The sequence below is a fragment of the Garra rufa genome, chromosome 5 (genome assembly GCF_049309525.1).
Source record: "Garra rufa chromosome 5, GarRuf1.0, whole genome shotgun sequence".
Classification (NCBI taxonomy): Eukaryota; Metazoa; Chordata; class Actinopteri; order Cypriniformes; family Cyprinidae; genus Garra; species Garra rufa.
Genome location: NC_133365.1, coordinates 17,053,263 through 17,076,049, shown reverse-complemented (window position 1 = coordinate 17,076,049; position 22,787 = coordinate 17,053,263). Strand labels below are relative to the sequence as shown.

Here is a 22,787-nt window from a genome sequence, read left to right as displayed (position 1 = left end):
AATACCAACACACAATCACTTGCCTCTTTATGGCTGGTTTTCCAGCTAATAACCATCTCAGGAAATCTTAACATGATGTGAAATCAAACAATGAGTGCTTTGACAGTTGTTGATGGTTGCAGGGTTGCGTTTTTAGCAATGTAGCGGAATTTTATTAGTAAGTAAATGACGAATAATGGTTTCACTTTCAATGGAAGGCATCAAAACAACCTGCCGTTTCTTTTCTTTGTCTTGTTAGGTGTTATTTATTGTGCTTTATTCATACTCCATATTTTGCGGAAAGCCCGTCTGGGAGAAGTGGTGGTGGGGTGGGGGGGTTATGAATCTTGACGCGCTGTCCCACGGGAGCGCCGCCGCTCCTGGCATCACACACTGTCAAAGCACTGAAGCATTTAACAGCTTTTCATGCGCAGATATGCCAGTTCCTTTAACCCCTCCATCTGAAAGGGATGAACAGACTTTGTTCCCCCCCTCCTTCACCAGATGTGGGAGTCTCAGCCCTTTGTACCCATCTTCTTCCATCCCTTGCTTTTCATTCCTCTCACTTAATGTCGTCTTTTTTTCCCCTTCCACTTTTTCTTAGATGTAATGGGGTGAGGGCTGGGCTCAGGAGACTGCCATACAGGTCAGCTGATCTGGAACAATGAGGAGTTTAAACCCTTACTATCACACCTCAGTGGATTTGTAGCAGACAGGATAAAGAACTGAAAAGGTGGAAGTGAGAGACAGATTGTATGTGTGTGTGTGTGTGTGTGTTAGAGAGAGAAGAAGAGCTGGCTGATGTTTGTATGTTCTTGCACATACAATGTATGTGCACATTACATGCTGTATTTGAAACTCTCAGACTTCTCAGATTTCACATATATGTCATTTTCAGTTCAGCCTGAAGAAAAGTATATAGATTTCTGAGATGTGCTGCATTTTTCAAAGGAGAATCTTTTTTTAATGTACAGTAAAGCTTACAGAAAATCAATATTATTTTACTCGCTTTTCGGTAGGGCAGCGTTTTCATTTTGTATAACATAAAGTAGGGTCCAAAACTCTGAAAATCTGGGATTAATTTTAACCTGGAAATAAACATGACAACTTCATAAGTATTAATTTCTAGGTCACTACTAAAATAAGTAAGTTTGTGGCATGTGTACAGACAGTCAGATGTTCTTCCAGTGAAGGTCAAGATGCTCTTTGAATCATCTTAAGTCATGCTGGAGAACATGTTCTTTAGGGTTTTATGCAGGTTAGTGCAGCTCAAGGGCTGTTGTTGTTAAAGCAGAAGGGGAAAAACCATCTCATCTAACCATCAAGCTCCCATCTCATTTTTGTCAAAATCGCCCTACATTGCTAAAGAAGTAACAACCAAGTGTTTACAAAGTGAACATGCAAAGATGATGAAACGCCCTTGACAAAAAAAAAAAAAGGTAAAACAGCAATGAGGGACGATTTTGACGTTGGAGGAAAAAATGAGATGGGAGGTTTTCGACTGTCTTGAACCGGAATACACAAACTATACACAGAGCTAGACAACACAAGCATTTAAGGTTAAAAAATATTTAAATTGTCAATTTTCCTTGGCTGGGATCATTTAGAGCCCTTTGAAGCTGCATTTAAACTGCATTTTGGAAGTTCAAACTCATGGGCACCATAGAAGTCCGCTATATGGAGAGAAATCCTAAAATGTTTTCCTCAAAAAACATAATTTCTTTGCGACTGAATAAAGAAAGACATGAACATCTTGGATGACAAGGGATGAGTATATTATCTGTAATTTTTTTGTTCTGGAAGTGAACTTTTCCTTTTAAGTCTCACAAATTTTGTAGTCAATAAATAAATAAATAAATACATGCATACATAAATGGCTTCCATTGCACATACTGTACACTACAATTCAAAATAAATGTGTTCATAAAAAAATACTGTTCTTTTAAACTTTCTATTCATCAAAGAATTCGGAAGAAAAAAAAAATCACGATTTCCACAAAAAATTAAGCAGCATCATTTTAATCAGTGATTACAAGCAACAAATCAGCATATTAAAATGATTTCTGAATGATCATATGACAGGAGTGACTGCTTCAGCTTTACCATCACATATAAATGACAGTTTAAAATATATTAAAACAAACTGTTGAATGGTTCTCTAAATCACAATTTTTAAAAACTGAAGAACAATTCAAATTATTTTCTGTGGTTGTCACATATAAGCTTAATTTTTTTTAACCTGGAATATTCTGTTAACCGGTGATTCAGAGACTTTTATTTAGTCTTCACCGTGGACATAATGTTTTGTTTATTCTGTGTAAATCAGTATCATAATGTGATTTATTAAAGCTGTTTACCTGTGGGTTCATTGTGTATTTCTCAATAATTGCTCAAATATGTCAAGCAGTTCTGTTGTACCTGTTATTGATTTTGTTTTAGTAAATTTGACTAACCCACATAACCTATGGCTATGGAACAACAATGATTGCGTGTTTTGCTGCCAAAAATAGACTCACAGTTACTCCTCCCCATAACAAATTAATAAAGATATCAAAACCTGCCATTTTTTTTTTACCCCAAGAAGGGCCGCCCATCTCATACTGCATCCCAGCTGGACTGTGCCTCTGGCATTGAAGGAGCCGGTTTAGTGTGTGTCAGTGGGGGCGGCTTATAATGCCGCCTGTCTCAGTGAGCAGCGGGCTGCAACAGACAACCCGCTGCACGCCACAGCAGCCAGACTCCCTCAGGCCGTCAGGGGGCTCCACATGTGGTCGATTCAGGCCCCGGGGCCCCGCCAACCACAACACCACCCAGAGCGCACGTCCTGTTATACGAGATGGACCGATCTCTACATTTCCATTTTTTAGCTAGCTATGTGCTTTCACTTTCTCCCTCTCACAGCTCCTTCCCACATCAGGCGAAATGTAAACCAGTACATATAAAAACAGCTTTAATCCCCGGAGCATCCGTATCTATACGGATGTCTGTCTGTGACACTTGGCAGAGTCGTGGACGTGCTGTCACTCACAGGCGGCGGAGAGCGCCGTCTTAGACGTGGCTGGTGGATAAATGAGGCTTTTTTTCTGAATGGATAATGTTCTGGGTCAGGCCGCACGTCAGAAACAGGAACGCTGCAGAACGTCCGTCGTGTCCTTTTTAAGCTTGGCCTCTCTCTCTTTTCTCACTTTTCTGCCAGAGAGGCCAATCAACACCGATACGGGAGAGAGAGGAAATGAAATCAGTGGCTAAATTGTTGCGTGATTGCCCATTCCCTAAAGAGGCCGGGCATCATTTGGAGAAAAGCATTTAATAATTGCTTTTAGGGCCATGTCAGACACATGCAATTCCCTGCACTAATGGCCCAGCTAGGCAGAACACGGCCCCAAGGGTCAGAGCAGGACAAGCCAGCCAGCCAGAGCTGGAACCGAACGTCTCTGTTTGTGTATGTGTGTGTGCGAGATGTGGGGAAAGAGAATGAAAGAAGGAATGAGGGAGCAGGCATGGAGGAGATGAAGTGGCAGCGAGTGTAACCCAAAGGGGAAATGCACTTCAGTGTGAGTTTAATACTCCAGGCCGGGGATTTGGCAACCTGCCACACAGCAATTGTTTACCTTTTTGCTCACTGGCTGCATCTGTTCTGTTTTGTAAACGGCACTAAACTATCTGCCCGTAAACACTGGAATCAATAACAACTGTTTGGGGATTTCCCAGCCTCCCCTACGATTCTTTCTTTCTTCTTCTTCTCTCTCCCTCGCTCTCTCTCTCGTTTTCTTTGTGCCATTTTTCACTGCCTCCCCCCTTCTAGTCAAAGCAAGTGTGATGTGAATAGTTTACAAAAGGCTTTTTTTATGCTGAAGAACACATTTGAGGAAAAACGATATGGCTTTGCTAGTCATTTCATTTATTATCAATCATTATTCCTCACAACTGTGCTTGATGTGCTGTAACTTCCATGTAATGTCGGTATACTCCTAAAAAATATTTATTGACTTCTATGGTTCCATGAGTTCACCCTGTTCATCTTCGGAGCACAAATTAAGATATATTTGATGAAATCCAAGAGCTTTCTGACCATATCAAAGCAACTGACACATTCAAGGCCCAGAAAGGTATTAATGACATTGATAAAATAGTCCGTTGTACAGCTGCTTTGAAACGATTTGTATTGTGAAAAGCGCTATACAAATAAACTTGAATTGAATTGAATTGAATTGGATTGAATTGACATTAGTGGTTCAACCATAACTTTATGAAGCTCCGAGAATACTTTTTGTGTGCAAAGAAAATAAAAATAACGACTTTATTCAACAATTGACGTGGTTAAAGCACTGATGTTACGTGGAAGAACAATTCTTGATCACAAGTCTTGTCGATGTTCTTGGTACCTTTCTAGGCCTTGAACGTGGAATGACCCTTGGTGTCTGTGGAGAGTCAGAAAGCTCTCTGATTTCATCAGAAATATCTTAATTTGTGTTCTGAACAAAGGTCTTAAAGGTTTGGAACAACATGAGGTTGAGTAATAAATGACAGAATTTTCATTTTTGGGTGATCTAACCCTTTGAACCATTGAACTATTCCATTACACCAAAGGTTTGATGTAATGGACTTTAATGTTATTAAAAAAAAAAAATAGTTATTGTAAGAACTGCTCACAGAAAAGCTCTTAGAGGAACCCAAAATGCTTTAACAAACCTTCAGGCCTCAAGATGACTTTTAATTAGACAAAACAAAAAAAATCAAGATATTTTTAAATTCCTAATCTTTATCTAATAATTTTCAGACAACTGAAAGTCATGGTGCCTTTGAATATTGTTGTTGACAATATGCGGTCTTGGAGTTAAAATGGTCAGAACCACTGTTCTGAAGAGTAGTTTACACAAAAATCATTTAGTCACCCTTGTGTTGTTAAAAACCTGTATGGCTTTCTTTCTTCTATGGAACATAAAATAATCTACTTTTTAAAGGCACAGTATGTAAGTTTTTACCGCTAGAGGACGCATATTCAAAACAAACAAAGAAACAAAGGTGTAGTTTGATGACGCCGTGATTGAGTATGGAATGCAAGCCTGGCCTAACCAGTGGCATGAGTTTGCATACCGGACTTCATGACGTAACGATTTAATTTCTATTATTATTTTAAATCTTAACAGTCGCTTAAGGATCGGGTTTTAAGGTTAAAACCTGCAGTCTTTTGTCTTCTCCCGGTGCTGCATTCTTAGTATTTTGTTACTGTTGCCCACAGCACACTCAAAGCACTATGTAAGCTTCCTCAGGTCATCCTTCACAAAAGTATATTCAGCACTCTTACATTCTTGAAAAGAATGTGCCCAGGTAAAGCTTTTACTTCCCTCAGTTGCATAGTCTCTCTTGCATTATAATTGTATTTAGTTTTAATCTGTGAATTCCCTGCTGCTTTTTAATAGATATTTCTCAAACACTTGAGCGATGTTCTGTTAAACACTTCTTCCTCCTCCATCTATCTACTGTGCTCCCAGGCCTTCCCTCTTTTACTGCATCTGATATGAGTGCAATGCCCTTTTAACGACCCCGCTGAGGCCCTGACTCTCAGCTCTTTTCACAGTAAACGACACGTATCACCGCTCTCAACACCTTCAACACCTCCACCCCATCAGCGTGTTGTAATAACCCCCATTATGGCTTCAGTGGCTGGGCCATCCTCCCGCACAAGACTCCTAATGGTTAGCTATGAGAGAGGCCCTAATAAGCCGTTAATGGCGGGGTAATAAATAGCCCGACAATGGCTGGGTGGGAGGAAAAGACAAGATAGAATGACAGCAGAGCATTAAACATAAAGGTGAGACGCTCACTCTAAGTGTGACTTAGTGCTGGGGGTGTAGAGGACGGGTGGGGTTCAAGGACACTTCTGAGAGGGATGGAGATGGATGGCGGGTTTGGTAGATGTTAGGCAGGTGAGGTTTTGGAATGTTTTGCAATGTATGTAGAAGACAGTGTCATGAATTGTCATGAAATGGAAAATTAACTTTTAGGGCCAGTTTACACCTGGTCACTTAATGCGTTTTTCCCAAACGGATAGCTATCCGATCGTGAAAAGACCAGGTGTAAATGCCATCCGAAATGCTTTCGAGACGCATTGAAATCTGATCGCTCAAACCACTTCAGGAGGTGGTCTGGGCCGCATTCCAGATGAAACTGGACCAGTGTAAATGCATCTGGTTGTTGAAACCACATATGCAAATATTACTCCTCTCAAAATAATAAACGTGTGAGAGCATTTTATAGGTTATATGGCATGTTATAGTCAGATATGAGTATCTGAGTATCTCTTTGATCTTGAAATGAGCTGATAATGAATAAAATGCAGTGCTTATCTGTTGCTTTCATTGATGTGAACTCCTTTAAATTTAAATATAGTTATATATTATATATGTTTTGTCATCCAAGATGTTATATCTTTCTTTCTTCAGTCGAAAAAAAATTGAAGGTTTTTGAGGAAAACATTCCAGGATTTTTCTCCATATAATGGATTTCAATGGGAGCCAACAGGTTGAAGGTCCAAATTGCAGTTTCAGTGCAGCTTCGAAGGGCTCTACACAATCTCAGCTGAGGAAAAAGGGTTTTGTCTTGTGAAACAATCAGTCATTTTCTAAAAAAGAAAAATGTATATACTTTTTAACCACAAATGCTCATCTTGCACTAACTCTGCAATGCACATATGTGACCCTGGACCACCAAACCAGTCTTAAGTCGCTGGGGTATATTTGTAGCAATAGCCAAAAATACATTGTATGGGTCAAAATTATTGATTTTTCTTTTATGTCAAAAATCATTAGGAAATTAAGTAAAGGTCATGTTCCATGAAGATTTTTTGTAAAATTCCTACTGTAAACCTATCAAAATGTAATTTTTGATTAGTAATATGCATTGCTAAGAACTTAATTTGGACAACTTTAAAGGTGTTTTTCTCAGTATTTAGATTTTTTGCACCCTTAGATTTCAGATTTTCAAATAGATGTATCTCGGCCAAATATTGTCCTATCCTAACAAACCATACATCAATAGAAAGCTTATTTATTGTTTTCATATGATGTATATATCTCAGTTTTGTAAAATTTAACCTTATGACTGGTTTTGTGGTCCAGGGTCACATATATGACGCATTATGTAATCACGTTGGAAATTTCACCCATGGTTAGTTCTTCTTATGTGTACTCTGGTTTAAAAAGGTTGAGTAGGGTGATAAACTCCATCTCATTTTCACCTCTAAAAATAAAAATGGTCCAACATTGTTGTTTTACCTTTTTTGTAAAATGCTTTTAGTTTAGTCTTGGCACGTTTGTTTTGTAAACACTGGGTCGGTACTTCTACCTACATCATACAAAACCTTTTCAACATGATTACATAATGCATGAAATCGAGCTAGTGCGAAACAAGCATTTGTGGTTTAAATATACATATATATTTTTCTCTTAAAAAATGGCCAATTGTTTATTTCTCAGCTGGGATCTTGTGAAGTGCTTTGACGCTGCATTAGAACTGCAATTTGGAACTTTAAACCTTTGGGTCCCATTGAAGTCCATTATATGTAGAAAATTCTGGAATGCTTCCCTCAAAACTTTTATTTTTTCAACTGCAGAAAGACATGAACATCTTGGATGACATTGGGGTGAGTAAATTATCAGGAAATGTTAATTCAGGAGTGAACTAATCCTTAAATCTGTAGTTCACAAAAAAAAATAAAAAAAATAAATCTGTCATTATTTACTCACTCTTGTTCCAAACTTATATGACTAATGTTCTTCTGTGGAACACAGTAGATGATGTTTGGTAGAATGTTCAAGATGCTCTTTTCCGTACAGTACATGTGATTATAATGTCCAAATGATCACATTTGGTGTTATAAATTATTATAAATCATCTTCCATCTTTTATTGTTTGACCCAAAAAAATCTCCTTAGACTTTCTGTCTAAAATCTCTTTTTGTGTTTCACAGAATAAAGAAAATAATAGGGATTTAGGGTCACATTTAGTTATGAATTTGTGTAAAGGTCAAAGATTTTTACACCATAGATTTTGCAACAGGTTTAAGTTGGTCATGTGGATTCGCCATGTTGACTAACAAAAAAGTTGCTTGGTTTTAAAGTGATTTTTGTGTGAGCTGTGCTTCATTGACTGCTACTATATTGACAATGGGCACAAATTGTACATTTTTGACTGGGCTGTTACTTTAAGACATTATCAATTGTGAGAAAAAGGTAAGAAAACTAATGGCAGACACCACTCATCCAATTCACAACTTGTTGCACTTTTAGCCTCTGGCTGGCATTGCAGAGCACTGGGCACCAGCACATCAGGCACAAAAAACAGTTTATTCCCAAGCCATTTCTATCTATAACTGTTAGCACAACCACAAGTCTTTTTAACAGTGCAGTGCACTCTAGGGCATTATGCAGCAAAGATGTGCATTATGTATCTACTTTTACTTTTCTGCTCACTTAATTTGCACACACCTGTACATAAGTTTTCTGTTTACTATCTACATGTTTTTTCATGTTATATATGTCCCTCTCTCTCTCTCTCTCTATATATAAGCCATTATATATATATATATATATATATATATATATATATATATATATATATATATATATATATATATCCTAAGCCATTGAAACACTTATTATGGTAATTCTATCATGACGTGAATGCACTTACACTTCATTGAGATGTTTATTGTTAATCCCAGAGTGAATAGTTACAGATACTGTACTACTATCCAGTAGGGCTCGCATACAGGACGTTCCCAGTGCTCATATGTTACTTGTGCTGCATGTGCCGTTTAATGCACAGGTCTTATACATAATGCAGTATGTTTGGAGTGATTTTACTGACAGGCTGATGTGCTTGTATGAGCAGGAGTGGATCTCAGTGGAGTGGATCTCTATGCATTCATGTAGTCGTTTTCCCAGTTCTGCCTCACATTCTCCCTCTGGACCCTATTAATGAAGAGCCAAGATGCTGGTATGACACGCTTACCTGTGAAAAAATATGTGTGCACACCTACACACATGTATACATCACAAATGCATGAATTTTTTCCAGGCGCTCACTAACCTACCTCATGGGGTCAGTCTCTGCATCTCTATAATGTACTAGCTTGCAAAATTATAAAATGGCACAAAACAAATGCATGTATGATCACCGTATGTGCCTGATGAAGAGGAGAGAAATGGAAGAATAAGATTGTCATATTGTCGGCTTGATGATAACAAAGTGACAATATGGTGTTAGAATCCAGAGGCGATATTGTTGCAATTATTGGGGCTCCTTTCTTTTTATTTCTCCCCTCCCTCCATCGCCTTCCCACTCAATCTTCCTGGAGCTTTCATAGCCGGGGCTAATGCCTTCCTGATCCACTCCCCAATGCCTTTTCTGTCAGAGGAAGTCATTTAAGAGCACACACAAAAGTATTTGTCGAAGTGTCTGAAAATACCGCAGCCCTCTTCTCCGCGGCCCATTCTTCAGGCCTAATGCGGAACATCCCCTGGGTGATGGCTTTGGCAGCTGCAGAAATGGGAGAGCCACGCTGGAGATGAGGGTCATCGGCGGGTTACAGGAGAAAGTTTGTGCCCAGCAATGTTTGACTGTAGATTTCAGAGGAAACTTTACAGCCTCTGTGGGATTGGTGGAGATTGCAAGGCCACGGTTCACAGCCCCCTGGTGTCAAATGCACATTCGCAACGTCTTTCGGTTTTTATTATTTTATTTATTTGAGAAACGTGCCATGTTGGATTCAAGCATTGCATGTTTCTTGTCCTCAAAGTAACCTTCAATATCTTTTACGATATCAGTCTCTTAGAAAATCTTCTAATCTCCATGAAAAGGTTATTTTTGTGTTGGAAATTTTGATTTAAAGTGTTAAAAAACGTTTTAACATTCACTTTTGATCAATTACTGCGCCCTTGCTGAAAAAAGTATTCATATATTGGAATAAAGACATTATAAATGTTTTTTGTTTTGTTTTTTACTGGAGCTTTTGAACCAATTAATGAAACCTTGCTTAGTAACAGAATTAATTTCCTTCATAAATAAAAAGCTTTACTTACAACTTTTGAAGTAGTGTTGTATATGGGTCAAAGACGTTATGATGTCCACATACAAAGGTGTTTTTATGTTCATAGAAAGCATTAAATGTAAGTTTCAAATACGTTTTTAGAGAATAAAATGTCAAAATGTGGTTGAAACAATGTTACATTGTCATTTAGTATAACACATTATTTATGCAAAATTTCAAACAACATGTTTATTCTGACTCGTACATATTAAAATATTTAAAAGAGTAAGGGAGTATATTACATTTGATTGTGTTTTAAATGAGTAAAAAAAAATACTGACAAATGGGTAAATCCTAGGTTAGTAGCAAATTTAAAAAATGTAAAATTACAACTAATTAGTATTTAGGGGTGAAAGTAATTCGTCTTTTAATATGTAATAAATAGATTTTTGTTGTAAATATGCCTGACTGAATGACATTTTAGTGGGTGTCTTCTGTAAATTAGGGAAAATGTTAAGACGTTAAGATGTCCACATCAAAAGAAATTTTTGGAGAATAAAATGTCAAAATTTGGTTGAAACAATGTTACGTTGTCATTTAGTGTAACACAATGTGTATCTAAAAATTCAAGCAACATGCTTATTCTCACTTTAAAATATTTTACATTTTAAAATATATAAAAGAATAAGGAAGCATATTATATTTGATTGTGTTTTCAATAAGGGAAAAATCTTACTGACAAATAGGCAAAATCTAGGATAGTGGCAATTTTAAAAATGTAGAATTACAACTAATTAGTATTTGGGGTGAAAGTAATTTGTCTTTTAATATGTCATAAATTATTTTTTGTTGTAAATATGCCTGACAGGATTGTTACACATGTATGATATTTTTTGCTCAGAAAAACAAAAACAAAAATACAATTAAATTAAACTTTTTCTTGATTTGATTTTTGATTTTTTTTTTTTAAACAACAGCAATTTAAAGCAGTATTACAGTTTTTATGCTTAAACTCTTTTTCGTCTTTGACCCATATATAGTTGCATTATGTTATTATTTACCAGTGACAGATCCTTTTGAAATGTATGAAATGGACCAAAGTGCTGCTGTTGAGAATTTATTGAAGGCTGTTTTGTAGCTTAACTTTTCTGGACTCATGTTGATGTGCTTACATTTCAACCGTCCAAGTCCCTACCCCAAAGAAACTGTCTGTGTTTAAAGTTCTGCACATCTTTGTGCAAAACAGATTTGCATTTGACTCGTACAAACCAAATATGTGCACGATCACTGTTGTGTGCTGGTTAAGCTGGTGGACTAGCATAGCTGTACAAAATGTATCCGCTGATGCTTTTCGACAAGTATAGTTATTCTTTAGCCATTTGACTTACATTTAATCACTTAGCCAGTGCTTTTAAAGTAAGTTTCTAATGAAGACCATCACAAGCAATCTATCAAACAAGAATCAACAATTTTTGCAAGAGCAAGCTAGTACAAATGAAGAAAATATTTGTAGCTAATTTATAAGAAGTGCCTTTGTTTATGGCTGTGGTTTATTTAAGTGCTCGCAGAAGAGTTGTGTCTTCAGCTATTTTTGAAGTTCGCGATGGTCTCAGCAGAACGGGTGGTTGAAAGCTTCACCACAGAACCGCAACAAAAAATATGGCCTTTCCAGCAAAGATGTATGTCAACATTTTTTCCATGACTGACTCTTTGTTGTGTCTGTCTACAGCTCCTCAGGATCCTCCCCAGAAAGGGCGAAGCTTCAGCCTTACCTCCCATCAGCTGAGGTGCCTGACTCAGCTGACCAACACCTTACTGGAGATGGAACAAACTGTGGAGGACTTGGCAACCAATCTGGGTTTTCTTAACTGCGCTGGGGAACCAGTATGCAGTGGCAAAGGTATACTTTAACAGACATCTCTAAAAATTTCACATACACATACATAGAGTCAAATCTGTGGAACCCTATTTCCACCAATGAATTCCCGCATGGACAAATAGTGCTAAAAAAAAGGTTATTGCTATATATATATATATATATATATATATATATATATATATATATATATATAGTAGTCAACATTCGAAAGTGGAACAAAACCTTTCATCAAATTTGTCCTAAAACCAAAAAGAATACCCGTTCTTATCTTAGGACAACTTTGATGAACTTTTTTGATCCACTTCAAATGTTGACTACTTTATATATATAACTTATATATAACTTTTTATCTCACAATTCTGACATTTTTCTTGGAAATTATGTAATACAAACTCACAGTTGCGAGTTATAAAGTCAGAATTGCATGAAATGTACAATTTAGATTTTTTCCCTCAGATTTGCGTGATATAAACTCACAATTGCGAGAAATAAAGTCAGAATTGGGAGATAAAAACTCTTTTTTCTAGCAAATGCGAGTTTGCATCTCACAATTCTGACTTTATTCTCGCAATTCAGCCTTTTTTTTTAGAATTGTGAAATAAAAACTCACAATTGCGAGTTATAATACAATTTTGAGGGGACAGATAAGGACTTGTATGTTCTCAGGATCTCAATTGTGAGTTTATATCTCTCAATTCTAACTTAATAACTTGCAATTCTGAGAAAAAAAATCACAATTGTGAGATTATATCTTGCAATTCTAATTAAATTGTGAATAAATTGTTTAAAGGATGTTTTATTTAAAATGTCTCACTGACCTGTAACAGAGAGATTTGTATGGAAACACGCAATTCTGGGGAAAAAAAAGTTAGAATTGTGAGTTTATATTTTGCAATTCTGACCTTTTTTCAGAATTGTGAGTTTATTTTCAGAATTGCGAGTTTATATCTATATTTATATAGATAAGAAGTCACTTTTATTTATGTATTTATTTTTATTTTAAAGGAGACAATGCGCATTAATTAACAAAACAAGTCTACTATGTAAATGTGTCTTTTTATTTAATCAATTGTCATCAATTTAATCACCCTAATGTCAATCCGAACCTGAATAACTTTATTTCGAAGCAAAGCATAGTCCAGTGTTGATTTGAACGCTACCATTTAAATGTTTTGTTTTAGTAAAATTGTTTTTATTTATTTATTCATTAATTATTTAATTCATTCATGCATTCATTTTATACTGGTATACAGCAAATGAGAGTAAATACATGTACAAGGTAACACCAGATTTATATACAGTGGTGGCCATAAGTATTAGAACACTAGTATTTTCACAAGATAATGGTTTTAAGTCAGTTATTTCTATCTTTTGCTGCCCACCTGCAAAGCTACAGTACTGTTAAAAGTTTTAGGCACTTGTGTAAAAATGCTGTAAAATGAGGAGGCTGTCAAAAATAATGGCTGTTGTCAGACTCCTTGTGCAAACAAAAATCTCACTGGATTATTACAATTAATGGCAAAATGAATGTTTGGAAATGTAAACTGATATTTCCCACTGACACACTGCAGAGAAAGATAGAAATAACTGACTTAAAACCAATTTTAGCTGGTAAAAATACTAGTGCTCTAATAATTTTGGATAAGAAATTAGTTTTTAGCACCAAATCAGCATATTAAAATGATTTCCAAAGGATCATGTGACACTGAAGACTAGAGAAATGCTGAAATTCAGCTTTGCCATCATAGGAATAAATCTATTACATTTTTATTACAGTTAATATAACTATTATTACTGTTTTCTTGATCAGTACATGCAAAATTGGTAAGCATAAGACATTTTTTTCAAAAACATTAATACCAACCCCAAATGTGTTTTACTAAAGAAAATAAACCATTCAGGTTTGGAATGACATGAGGGTGCTCATGTGATCAATGATCTATCCCTTTAAAAACTATAGTTCTTAATCTCATAATCAACTAAACAACCATAGTAAGCAAATGTCCCCCCTGAAGCAACTGTGGAAACATATACAGATCCAGATAAGTGGTTTATGTTGCTCTCAGACTGAATGTGATATATGCCAGTCAACAAGATATATGGTTGTTTTTTTTCTCCGATGAAAATCAGCATAGTGTAAATAAATGGCAGCCGATCAAGATTTCTGACAACAGTCTGCTCCAAATCTGACATGTGAAATGATTTGTCACCGTGGGAGCGGAAAACCTCGAGCTATATTGTGCTCGACGGAGCCTTTAAATACGACAAGCCTCCAATTCCTGCGTATAATAGCGACATCTCTACAGGCAGCTTATGAGACCAGACTGGTGGCCTGTAGCGCTACCTTGTATACATATGCTTTTTTAATGAGAGTTTTCTCGCCTTTCTTTACAGCTCTTTTACCGTTCTGTGTGTGTGCGCGTGTGTGTTTTTCTTTTTTGCATATAGAAACATGCTTCTGCACACACAAATTGAGGAGGCAGGAAATCTCTTTTCATTTATTTTTTTTCTGCTATGAAAGTGACTGGTGCGTATAGTAATTTCTGTAAAGGTTACATTAAAAAACAGGACAAGCAGAAAAGGGCTGGATTTACTGAGAAGTAAACAGCCTTTAAAGGGCAGTTATCCAAATCATTAATTCAGCCAATCAAACGACTTAATTACCAGAAATTCATCAGATGGGCTTAAAGGTCAAAAAGTGACATGCCGGCTGCTTCTCTCCTCCTTTGCCTGGCTCGACTCTCTCTCTTCTTCAACTAAATTGCCTCGCCCGGGGTCTCACTTCCGAAGCGTCTGATTAGAAAAATGCGGCCTTGATGCATGCACTTTTAATTTGCCCACAACAAGCACACACACACAGACACACACACTTATCCTCCCTCTAACCCTTCCGTGGATTAGCCCAGATATGGCCATAGCTATCAGGGGTTCAAATCAACTCCAAAGCCTCTGAATTTAACAAAGCTTACTGTTGCAATTACTGCGTCCGCTTTTTAGTTTTTTCCCTGTTTCATTGGGCGAATCACGTTGTAGTTTGTAGGTCGTCACAGCGCGGAAGAGTTTAATATGTTGGCCTGGCCTGACACTGGCACCCCACATATTGACTTATTTTCCAAAGGCATCATGTAGAGCGTGAATGCATATGCTAATATGCTAACGGAACATATGAGATATTCCTGCGTGAAATGTTTTTAATGAGCTGGAAATTAGAGGATTTGGAGCACATTTCCTTTGCTAAAGCTGTAGTGACAGTTTACTGTAGATGCATTGTGTGTGTGTTTGTTTTTTCCATGCAGAGGTCCTGAAGAAGGCCAGGGATGACACGGATGTGACAGCAACAGAAGACAAAGCCGCTACTGATCTGGTGTTGCAAAGCACAGAGGTGATACACATCCCTTATTTAATTATGATTGGTATAACATTTTTTTCATTTTTATTTAATTTTTAGTGTACAGTCGTGGCCAAAAGTTTTGAGAATTACATAAATATTGGAAATTGGAAAAGTTGCTGCTTAAGTTTTTATAATTGCAATTTGTGATCAGATGAATTGCATAGTCCTTCTTTGCCATGAAAATTAACTTAATGCCGAAAAAAACTTTCCACTGCATTGTTAAGAAGGCTTCAGGGCGTCCAAGAAAGTCTAGCAAGCGCCAGGATCGTCTCCTAAAGAGGATTCAGCTGCGGGATCGGAGTGCCACCAGTGCAGAGCTTGCTCAGGAATGGCAGCAGGCAGGTGTGAGCGCATCTGCACGCACAGTGAGGCCAAGACTTTTGGAAGATGGCCTGGTGTCAAGAAGGGCAGCAAAGAAGCCACTTCTCTCCAAAAAAAAACAAACATCAGGGACAGATTGATCTTCTGCAAAAAGTATGGCGAATGGACTTCTGAAGACTGGGGAAAAGTCATATTCTCAGATGAAGCCTCTTTCCGATTGTTTGGGGCATCTGGAAAAAGGCTTGTCCGGAGAAGAAAAGGTGAGCGCTACCATCAGTCCTGTGTCATGCCAACAGTAAAGCATCCTGAGACCATTCATGTGTGGGGTTGCTTCTCATCCAAGGGAGTGGGCTCACTCACAATTTTGCCCAAAAACACAGCCATGAATAAAGAATGGTACCAAAACACTCTCCAACAGCAACTTCTTCCAACAATCCAACAACAGTTTGGTGAAGAACAATGCATTTTCCAGCACGATGGAGCACCGTGCCATAAGGCAAAAGTGATAACTAAGTGGCTCGGGGACCAAAACGTTGACATTTTGGGTCCATGGCCTGGAAACTCCCCAGATCTTAAAACTTGTGGTCAATCCTCAAGAGGCGGGTGGACAAACAAAAACCCACTAATTCTGACAAACTGCAAGAAGTGATTATGAAAGAATGGGTTGCTATCAGTCAGGATTTGGCCCAGAAGTTGATTGAGAGCTTACCCAGTCGAATTGCAGAGGTCCTGAAAAAGAAGGGCCAACACTGCAAATACTGACTCTTTGCATAAATGTCATGTAATTGTCGATAAAAGCCTTTGAAACGTACGAAGTGCTTGTAATTATATTTCAGTACATCACAGAAACAACTGAAACAAAGATCTAAAAGCAGTTGAGCAGCAAACTTTGTGAAAACTAATATTTGTGTCATTCTCAAAACTTTTGGCCACGACTGTAGACATTTAATAAATCAGCTTCTTTACTGCTGTGTCCTTTCCCCCAAAAAAATTAAAATTCTGTCATTAATTACTCACCCTTATATCGTTTCAAACCCATAAGACCTTTCTGACCAAACAGCAATGCAACTGACACGTTCAAGGCCCAAAATGATAGTATGGACATTGTTAAAATAGTCCCATGTCGTCAGTGGTTCAACCTTAATTTTATGAAGCTACAAGAATATGTTTTGTGCGCAACAAAAACACAGTTTCTTCTATTCTGTTTCAGTCTTCGATGTGCATTCATGAGACTTCCACAATGTATGCGTGTGGATTCCTTTGCTTGTAAACGAAGGTGTATAGCATCCTTACTACTTTTCTGGGCTTTGAATGTTTCAGTTGCGTTGCTGTCTATGCAGGGTCAGAATGCTTTCAGATTTCATCAAAAATATCGTAATGTGTGTTCCGAAGATGAACAAAGGTCTTACAGGCTTGGAACGACATGAGGGTGAGTAATTGATGACAGAATTTTTATTTTTGGGTGAACTATGCCTTTAAAGATTTCAACAAACCTCTAACTCTAAATACTGTGGAAAAAAGTAACAAGTACTAGTAAAATAAAAATAAATATATAAAAAGCCTTCCGGAACATCCTGGCAATATTACTGGCAAGAAGTGCTTTGATTTTTCACTTTTAATTATACATTATGTCTTTATGACATTATAATATCTTTTTTTTATTTTTTTTATATTGAAACTATTAAATTTGTATTCCATAATGACCAGAAACAGTACTTAGGCATGTGTGTGTGTGTGTTCAGGTGGTGTGCCTAGAGTTTGGTTGGAGGGCTGCATTCAGAGACCTTGTTCCTCAGATGGCTCACTGTGTCAAGGTGGTGCTAGATGACATTTGCAATAAGAATCTACAGCAGGAGGAAACTGCACATGCATCGGACTCCACCCACATCTTGATCACCCCTGTTACCCAGAGTCACGGTCCAGAAAGAGACTCTCCCAAGATGGTGGCCAAGGTAACAACAGGGGTTTGCATATTAAGCGAACATTCATTTATCCCAATCAATATCATTATTTTTAATTTTTTAGCTATTTATAAATACATTGTGTGTCATGTTTCCTGTTCTCCGTTCCGAGTTCGTGTCTATGTATTGAAGACCACTAAGTAAGTCTCCTATGAATTGGGACGTTTCTTTTAAGGAAGTAGGCAGTTCAAGGCTATGAAAGCCTGTTTTCGCCGCTGAATAAAAAATAAAAAAGGTTATTGTGAGTTTATATCTTACAATTCTGAAAAAAAAAAAGTCAGAATTGTGAAATATAAACTCACAATTGTGAGTTATATGGTCAGAATTGTAAAATAACTTGCAATTCTGACTTTCTTACAAATGCGAGTTTGCATCCCCCAATTCTGACTTTTTTTCTCCCAATTCTGACTTTTTTCTCTCAGAATTGTAAGATATAAACTTGCAGAGTTACAAAGTCCAATTCTGAGGGGGAAAGACTGATATGTTCTTAGAATTGCAAGATCATGTCTCACAATTATGACATAACTCGCAATTATGAGTTTATATCACGCAATTGTTCGAAAAAAAAAAGGTCAGAATTTCAAGTTTTTATCTCAGTTACAAGAAAAATGTCAAAATTTTGAGTTTATATCTTGCAATTTTGACTTTATTTCTCAGAATTGTGAGTTTATCACACAGTACTGACTTTATAATTTGCAACTGTGAGTTTACATCATGCATTTTTAAGATTTTTTTTTATTTAATTTTTTATTCAGTGGTGAAAACAATCTTCCGTAGAAGGCAACTTACTAGGTTCTGGAACAGAGCTATAGAGGAAGGTATTTGTGATGCATTTGCGAATATTTCCTTCTCTTTTGAAATACTCCACTGCTTCACAGTGACATGACATGTCTGCTCGTCCTGAGCATGCACCGTGGCTCCAGGAGCCTCTCTGGTCCTGTGGGTTTGCTCTACGGCCCAGCGTTTTGCCTCATTTTATCCCTCATCACGGAGGTTCCCGTCTGAGACAAGCTCCACTCGCTGCAGCTCAGGCAGATTGATGAGCCATCACAGCCCCAAAGGACAGCCTCTGAGCTGGGATAGGATGCAGGTGTTTCAGTCCCTGCATGCCCCCTGCACCAACCCTTTTTTTTTTTGTTAAAAACATAGATGTCCACAACAGACAAAAGTTTTTTTGTATTTTTGTGTGAAACTTAAGCAAAGTTTATAGTGTACACACATTCATTTTGATTTCGTATTGTACAGTACCACTGAAAAGTTTAAGAGGGACTTAAACTTAAAGTAATCAAAAGATTTATATTTTAAATAAATGCTGTTTTTTGAACCGTCTATTCATTAAAGAATCATGGAACAAACTGTATCATAGTTTTCATAAAAATATCAATAGTATAGCTCACCCAAAAATACTCACCCTCATGTCGTTCCAAACCCAAAAGAACACAAAGGAACACAAATTAAGATATTTTTGATGAAATCCGAGAGCTTTCTGACCCTGCATAGACAGCAATGCAACTGAAACATTCAAGGCCCAGAAAGGTAGTAAGGACATTATTAAAATAGTCCATGTGACATCAGTGGTCTAACCTTAATTTTATGAGGCTACAAGGACATTTTTTTTCTGTACAAAGAAAACAAAAATAATGACTTTATACAACATGAGTAATTAATGATGGAATTTTAATTTTTTCAGGTGAACTATCCCTTTAAGCAACACAACTGTTTTCAGTGTTGATGATAATAAGAAGAAATGCTTCTTAATTATCAAATCAGAATGGTCAAAAGTTTACATCCCCCTTTCAGAATCTGCAAAATGTTAATTATTTTACCAAAATAAGAGGGATCATACAAAATGCATGTTATTGTTTATTTAGTACTGACCGATTAATAAAATATTTCACATAAAAGATGTTTACATATAGTTCACTAGAGAAAATAATGGTTGAATTTATAAAAATTACCCCGTTCAAAAGTTTATATACCCTTGATTCTTAATACTGTATTGTTACCTGAATGATCCACAGCTGTGTTTTGTTTTTTGTTTTATTGATAGGTGTCCCTTGTTTATCCTGAACAGTTAAACTGCCGAAAATCCTTTAGGTCCCACAAATTCTTTGTTTTTCCACCATTTTTGTGTATTTGAATCCTTTCCAACAATGACTGTATGATTTTTGAGATCAATCGTTTCACACTGAGGACAACTGAAGGACTCATATGCAACTATAACAGAAGGTTCAAACATTCACTGATGCTCCAGAAGGAAAAATGATGCATCAAGAGCCAGGGTTAAAAACTTTTGAACAGAGTGGAGATGTGTACATTTTTCTTATTTTGCCTAAATATCAGATTTTTTTTCATTTAGTACTACCATTCAGAGACTACAGAAGATACATGTGTTCCAGAAGACAAAATAAGTTGAATTTACCATGATCTTTTTATGCGTGGATTTCCTTCTAAAGCATCAGTGAGCATTTGAACCTTCTGTAATAGTTGCATATGATTTCCTCAGTTGTCCTCAGTGTGAAAAGATGGATGTCAAAATCATACAGTCATTGTTGAATAGGGTTCAAATACATAAAAATGCTGGAAAACCAAAGAATTTGTGGGACCTGAAAGATTTTTTGAAGAACAACAGGCAGTTTAACTGATCAGGACAAACAAGGGACTCATGAACAACTATCACTAAACAAATAACACAGCTGTGAATCATTCAGGTAACAACACAGTATTAAGAATCAAGAGAGTGTAAACTTTTGAAGTGGGTAATATTTATAAATCAGCTATTTTTTTTATCTTGTGGAATATATGTGAACATATTTTATGTGAAATATCTTTTTCAGGTCAGTACTAAATAAACAATAACATGCATTTTGCATGATCCCTCTTATTTTGGTAAAACAATGAACATTTAGTAAATTCTGAAAAGAGAGTGTAAACTTTTGAGCTCAACTGTAGCTTTGGTATAAGTAATTTTTACCGACTCCAAACATTTAAATAGTGGTGTACATATACAGTACATGTATTTTGAGGATTTTCATATATCTACTCTTTAGACATTGTTTAGCATTGACCTTGGCCTGCAAACCTGTTTTAAACCATTGTCCAACAACGAAAAATACACTTTTGAGCAACATGGCCCCTGCTCATGAAATTTAGAAAGTCAGCGTTCATATCTGATTTCCATAACATTTCATTGACGCCACTATATGCGGCTGACACCCCTGGAACCACATCACTAACAAGTGTCAAAATTTGTTCACACTCAAGACCTGTACAACACATTTACGTGTAGGTCAGTGCTTCAGAATGAGCAGCTCTCATCTCAAAGGTTAGCATGTGCATTTATTTGCATTCTCTGCTGCTCTGAGTGTCTCAAAACCCCTTCTTTTTGACACATGTCACCGCGGCCCATAAGTAGGCAGCCTTATGCTAGCCCAGGCCTGACTTAGCCAGAACATAGTCAGTCCAGATGCATTACGGAGATCAATATTTCACCCATTCATATTCATACATTCATGCTTTGTTTCGAACTCTTGGAGTCGCCAGACCTCCCGTCTGCATAATATTTCAGCGAACCATTTATCAACCTGAAACCGCCATCCAGCTATTGACCACCTCGTGCTGACGATCGTCCTTAACCCTGTGTGAGGAGAAGGATTTAGCACTGTTCAAAGGTGCAAGACGACTGCTGCAGAGTTGAGCTCTTAAATGTTTTAAAGCTTTGCTGAGAAATAACCTTGCAGTGGCTGTCCTATTGGAATCCATATCTTTGATCTGCTCTAGTTAAGGGTTCTCCGAACCGAAGCAGCAGGCTTTAGAAAGCCATAAATCTCACCGACACCTCTCGGGTCCTCATCACCTTGGATTGGGGCGAATCTTTGCATTCTCGCCCACATCTCTCTCGCACTTCCCGCTAAGCTTATAACAACAACACTCAGCCTGTTATCGACTCGCTGTCCAGTCGGCCGATTGTTTCAAGAACCGTTCAGCCTGTAGGGGCTTCCGGTTTGGGGAGGTCTCTCAGCAGGCTTTTGGGATGTCAAAAGCAGCACTGGCAAAAATTATACCAGTTATCGTATTAGTATCATAATAAGGAGTGCCAAATCTTGATGGGATATTAATGCAAACACAGTTGCTTTGACTAAAGTTATGTGATATGCCAAAATCATTAGGATATTAAGTAAAGATCATGTTCCATGAAGATATTTTGGAAATTTCCTTCTGTAAATATATCAAAACTTGTAATATGGACAACTTTAAAGGCGATTTTCTCAATATTTAAATTTTTTTGCACCCTCCTATTCCAGATTTTTTAATAATTGTATTTCGGGCCAAGTATTGTACCATTCTAACAAACCATACATCAACTGAAAGCTTATTTATTCAGCTTTTAGATGTTGAATAAATCTTAATTAAAAAAAAAAAAATTACCCTATGACTGGTTTTGTGGTCCAGGGTCACATTTGTTGTTACAGTTTATTATAATAATAATGAAATGTATGTATTAATTGTACTACTAATATGAAAAAATAAATGATATGTATAATGTACATTGTATTTAATTATAGATTAATTTACTTTTTATGTGTAATTACCTCCGAAATTATATTTACCTAATTAATAAACACTTCCATGTTGTTGTTTTATGTTTAATTTAATATTTCTAGTTGTATAGTTTATTATTCAAATACTTAGGTTGTTCAAATTTAATAATAACATGAATATTACCAGTAATTATAATTTTATAGGTAGTATAATAATAAACTACACTGCTGCTCAAAGGTTTGGGATCAGTAAGACTTGTAATGTTTTTTTTTTTTTTTTTAAAGAAGTCTCTTATGCTCATCAAGGCTGCATTTATTTGATCAAAAATACAGAAAAAAATTTAATATTGCAAAATGTTATTATAATATAAAATAATGGTGTTTATTTTAATATACTTTAAAATATAATTTATTCATGTGATGCAGAGCTGAATTTTTATTAGCTGTTACTCCAGTCTTAACTGTCACATGATCCTTCAGACATCATTCTAATATGCTGATTTATTATTAGAATGAATAATGTTGGGAACAGTTGTGATTGTTTTTTTTTTTTTTTTCAGGATTCTTTGATAAATAACAAGTTAAAAAGAATTTAAAAAGCATTTATTCAAAATATAAATCCTTTCTAACAATGTAAATCTATGCTATCACTTATTAATTCAACATTAATTTCTTAAAAATA

General features: G+C 36.5%; 1 protein-coding gene across 1 annotated transcript in view; it reads left to right on the top strand.

The window, feature by feature from the left end:
- The window catches only part of kiaa0825 (KIAA0825 ortholog), a 167,184-nt gene that overhangs the window by 16,825 nt on the left and 127,572 nt on the right, over nucleotides 1-22,787 (top strand). The window contains exons 4-6 of the mRNA XM_073839992.1: nucleotides 11,742-11,912; nucleotides 15,188-15,273; nucleotides 17,346-17,555. Coding sequence (XP_073696093.1) covers nucleotides 11,742-11,912; nucleotides 15,188-15,273; nucleotides 17,346-17,555 — 467 coding nt within the window. The remainder of the gene's footprint in view (nucleotides 1-11,741; nucleotides 11,913-15,187; nucleotides 15,274-17,345; nucleotides 17,556-22,787) is intronic.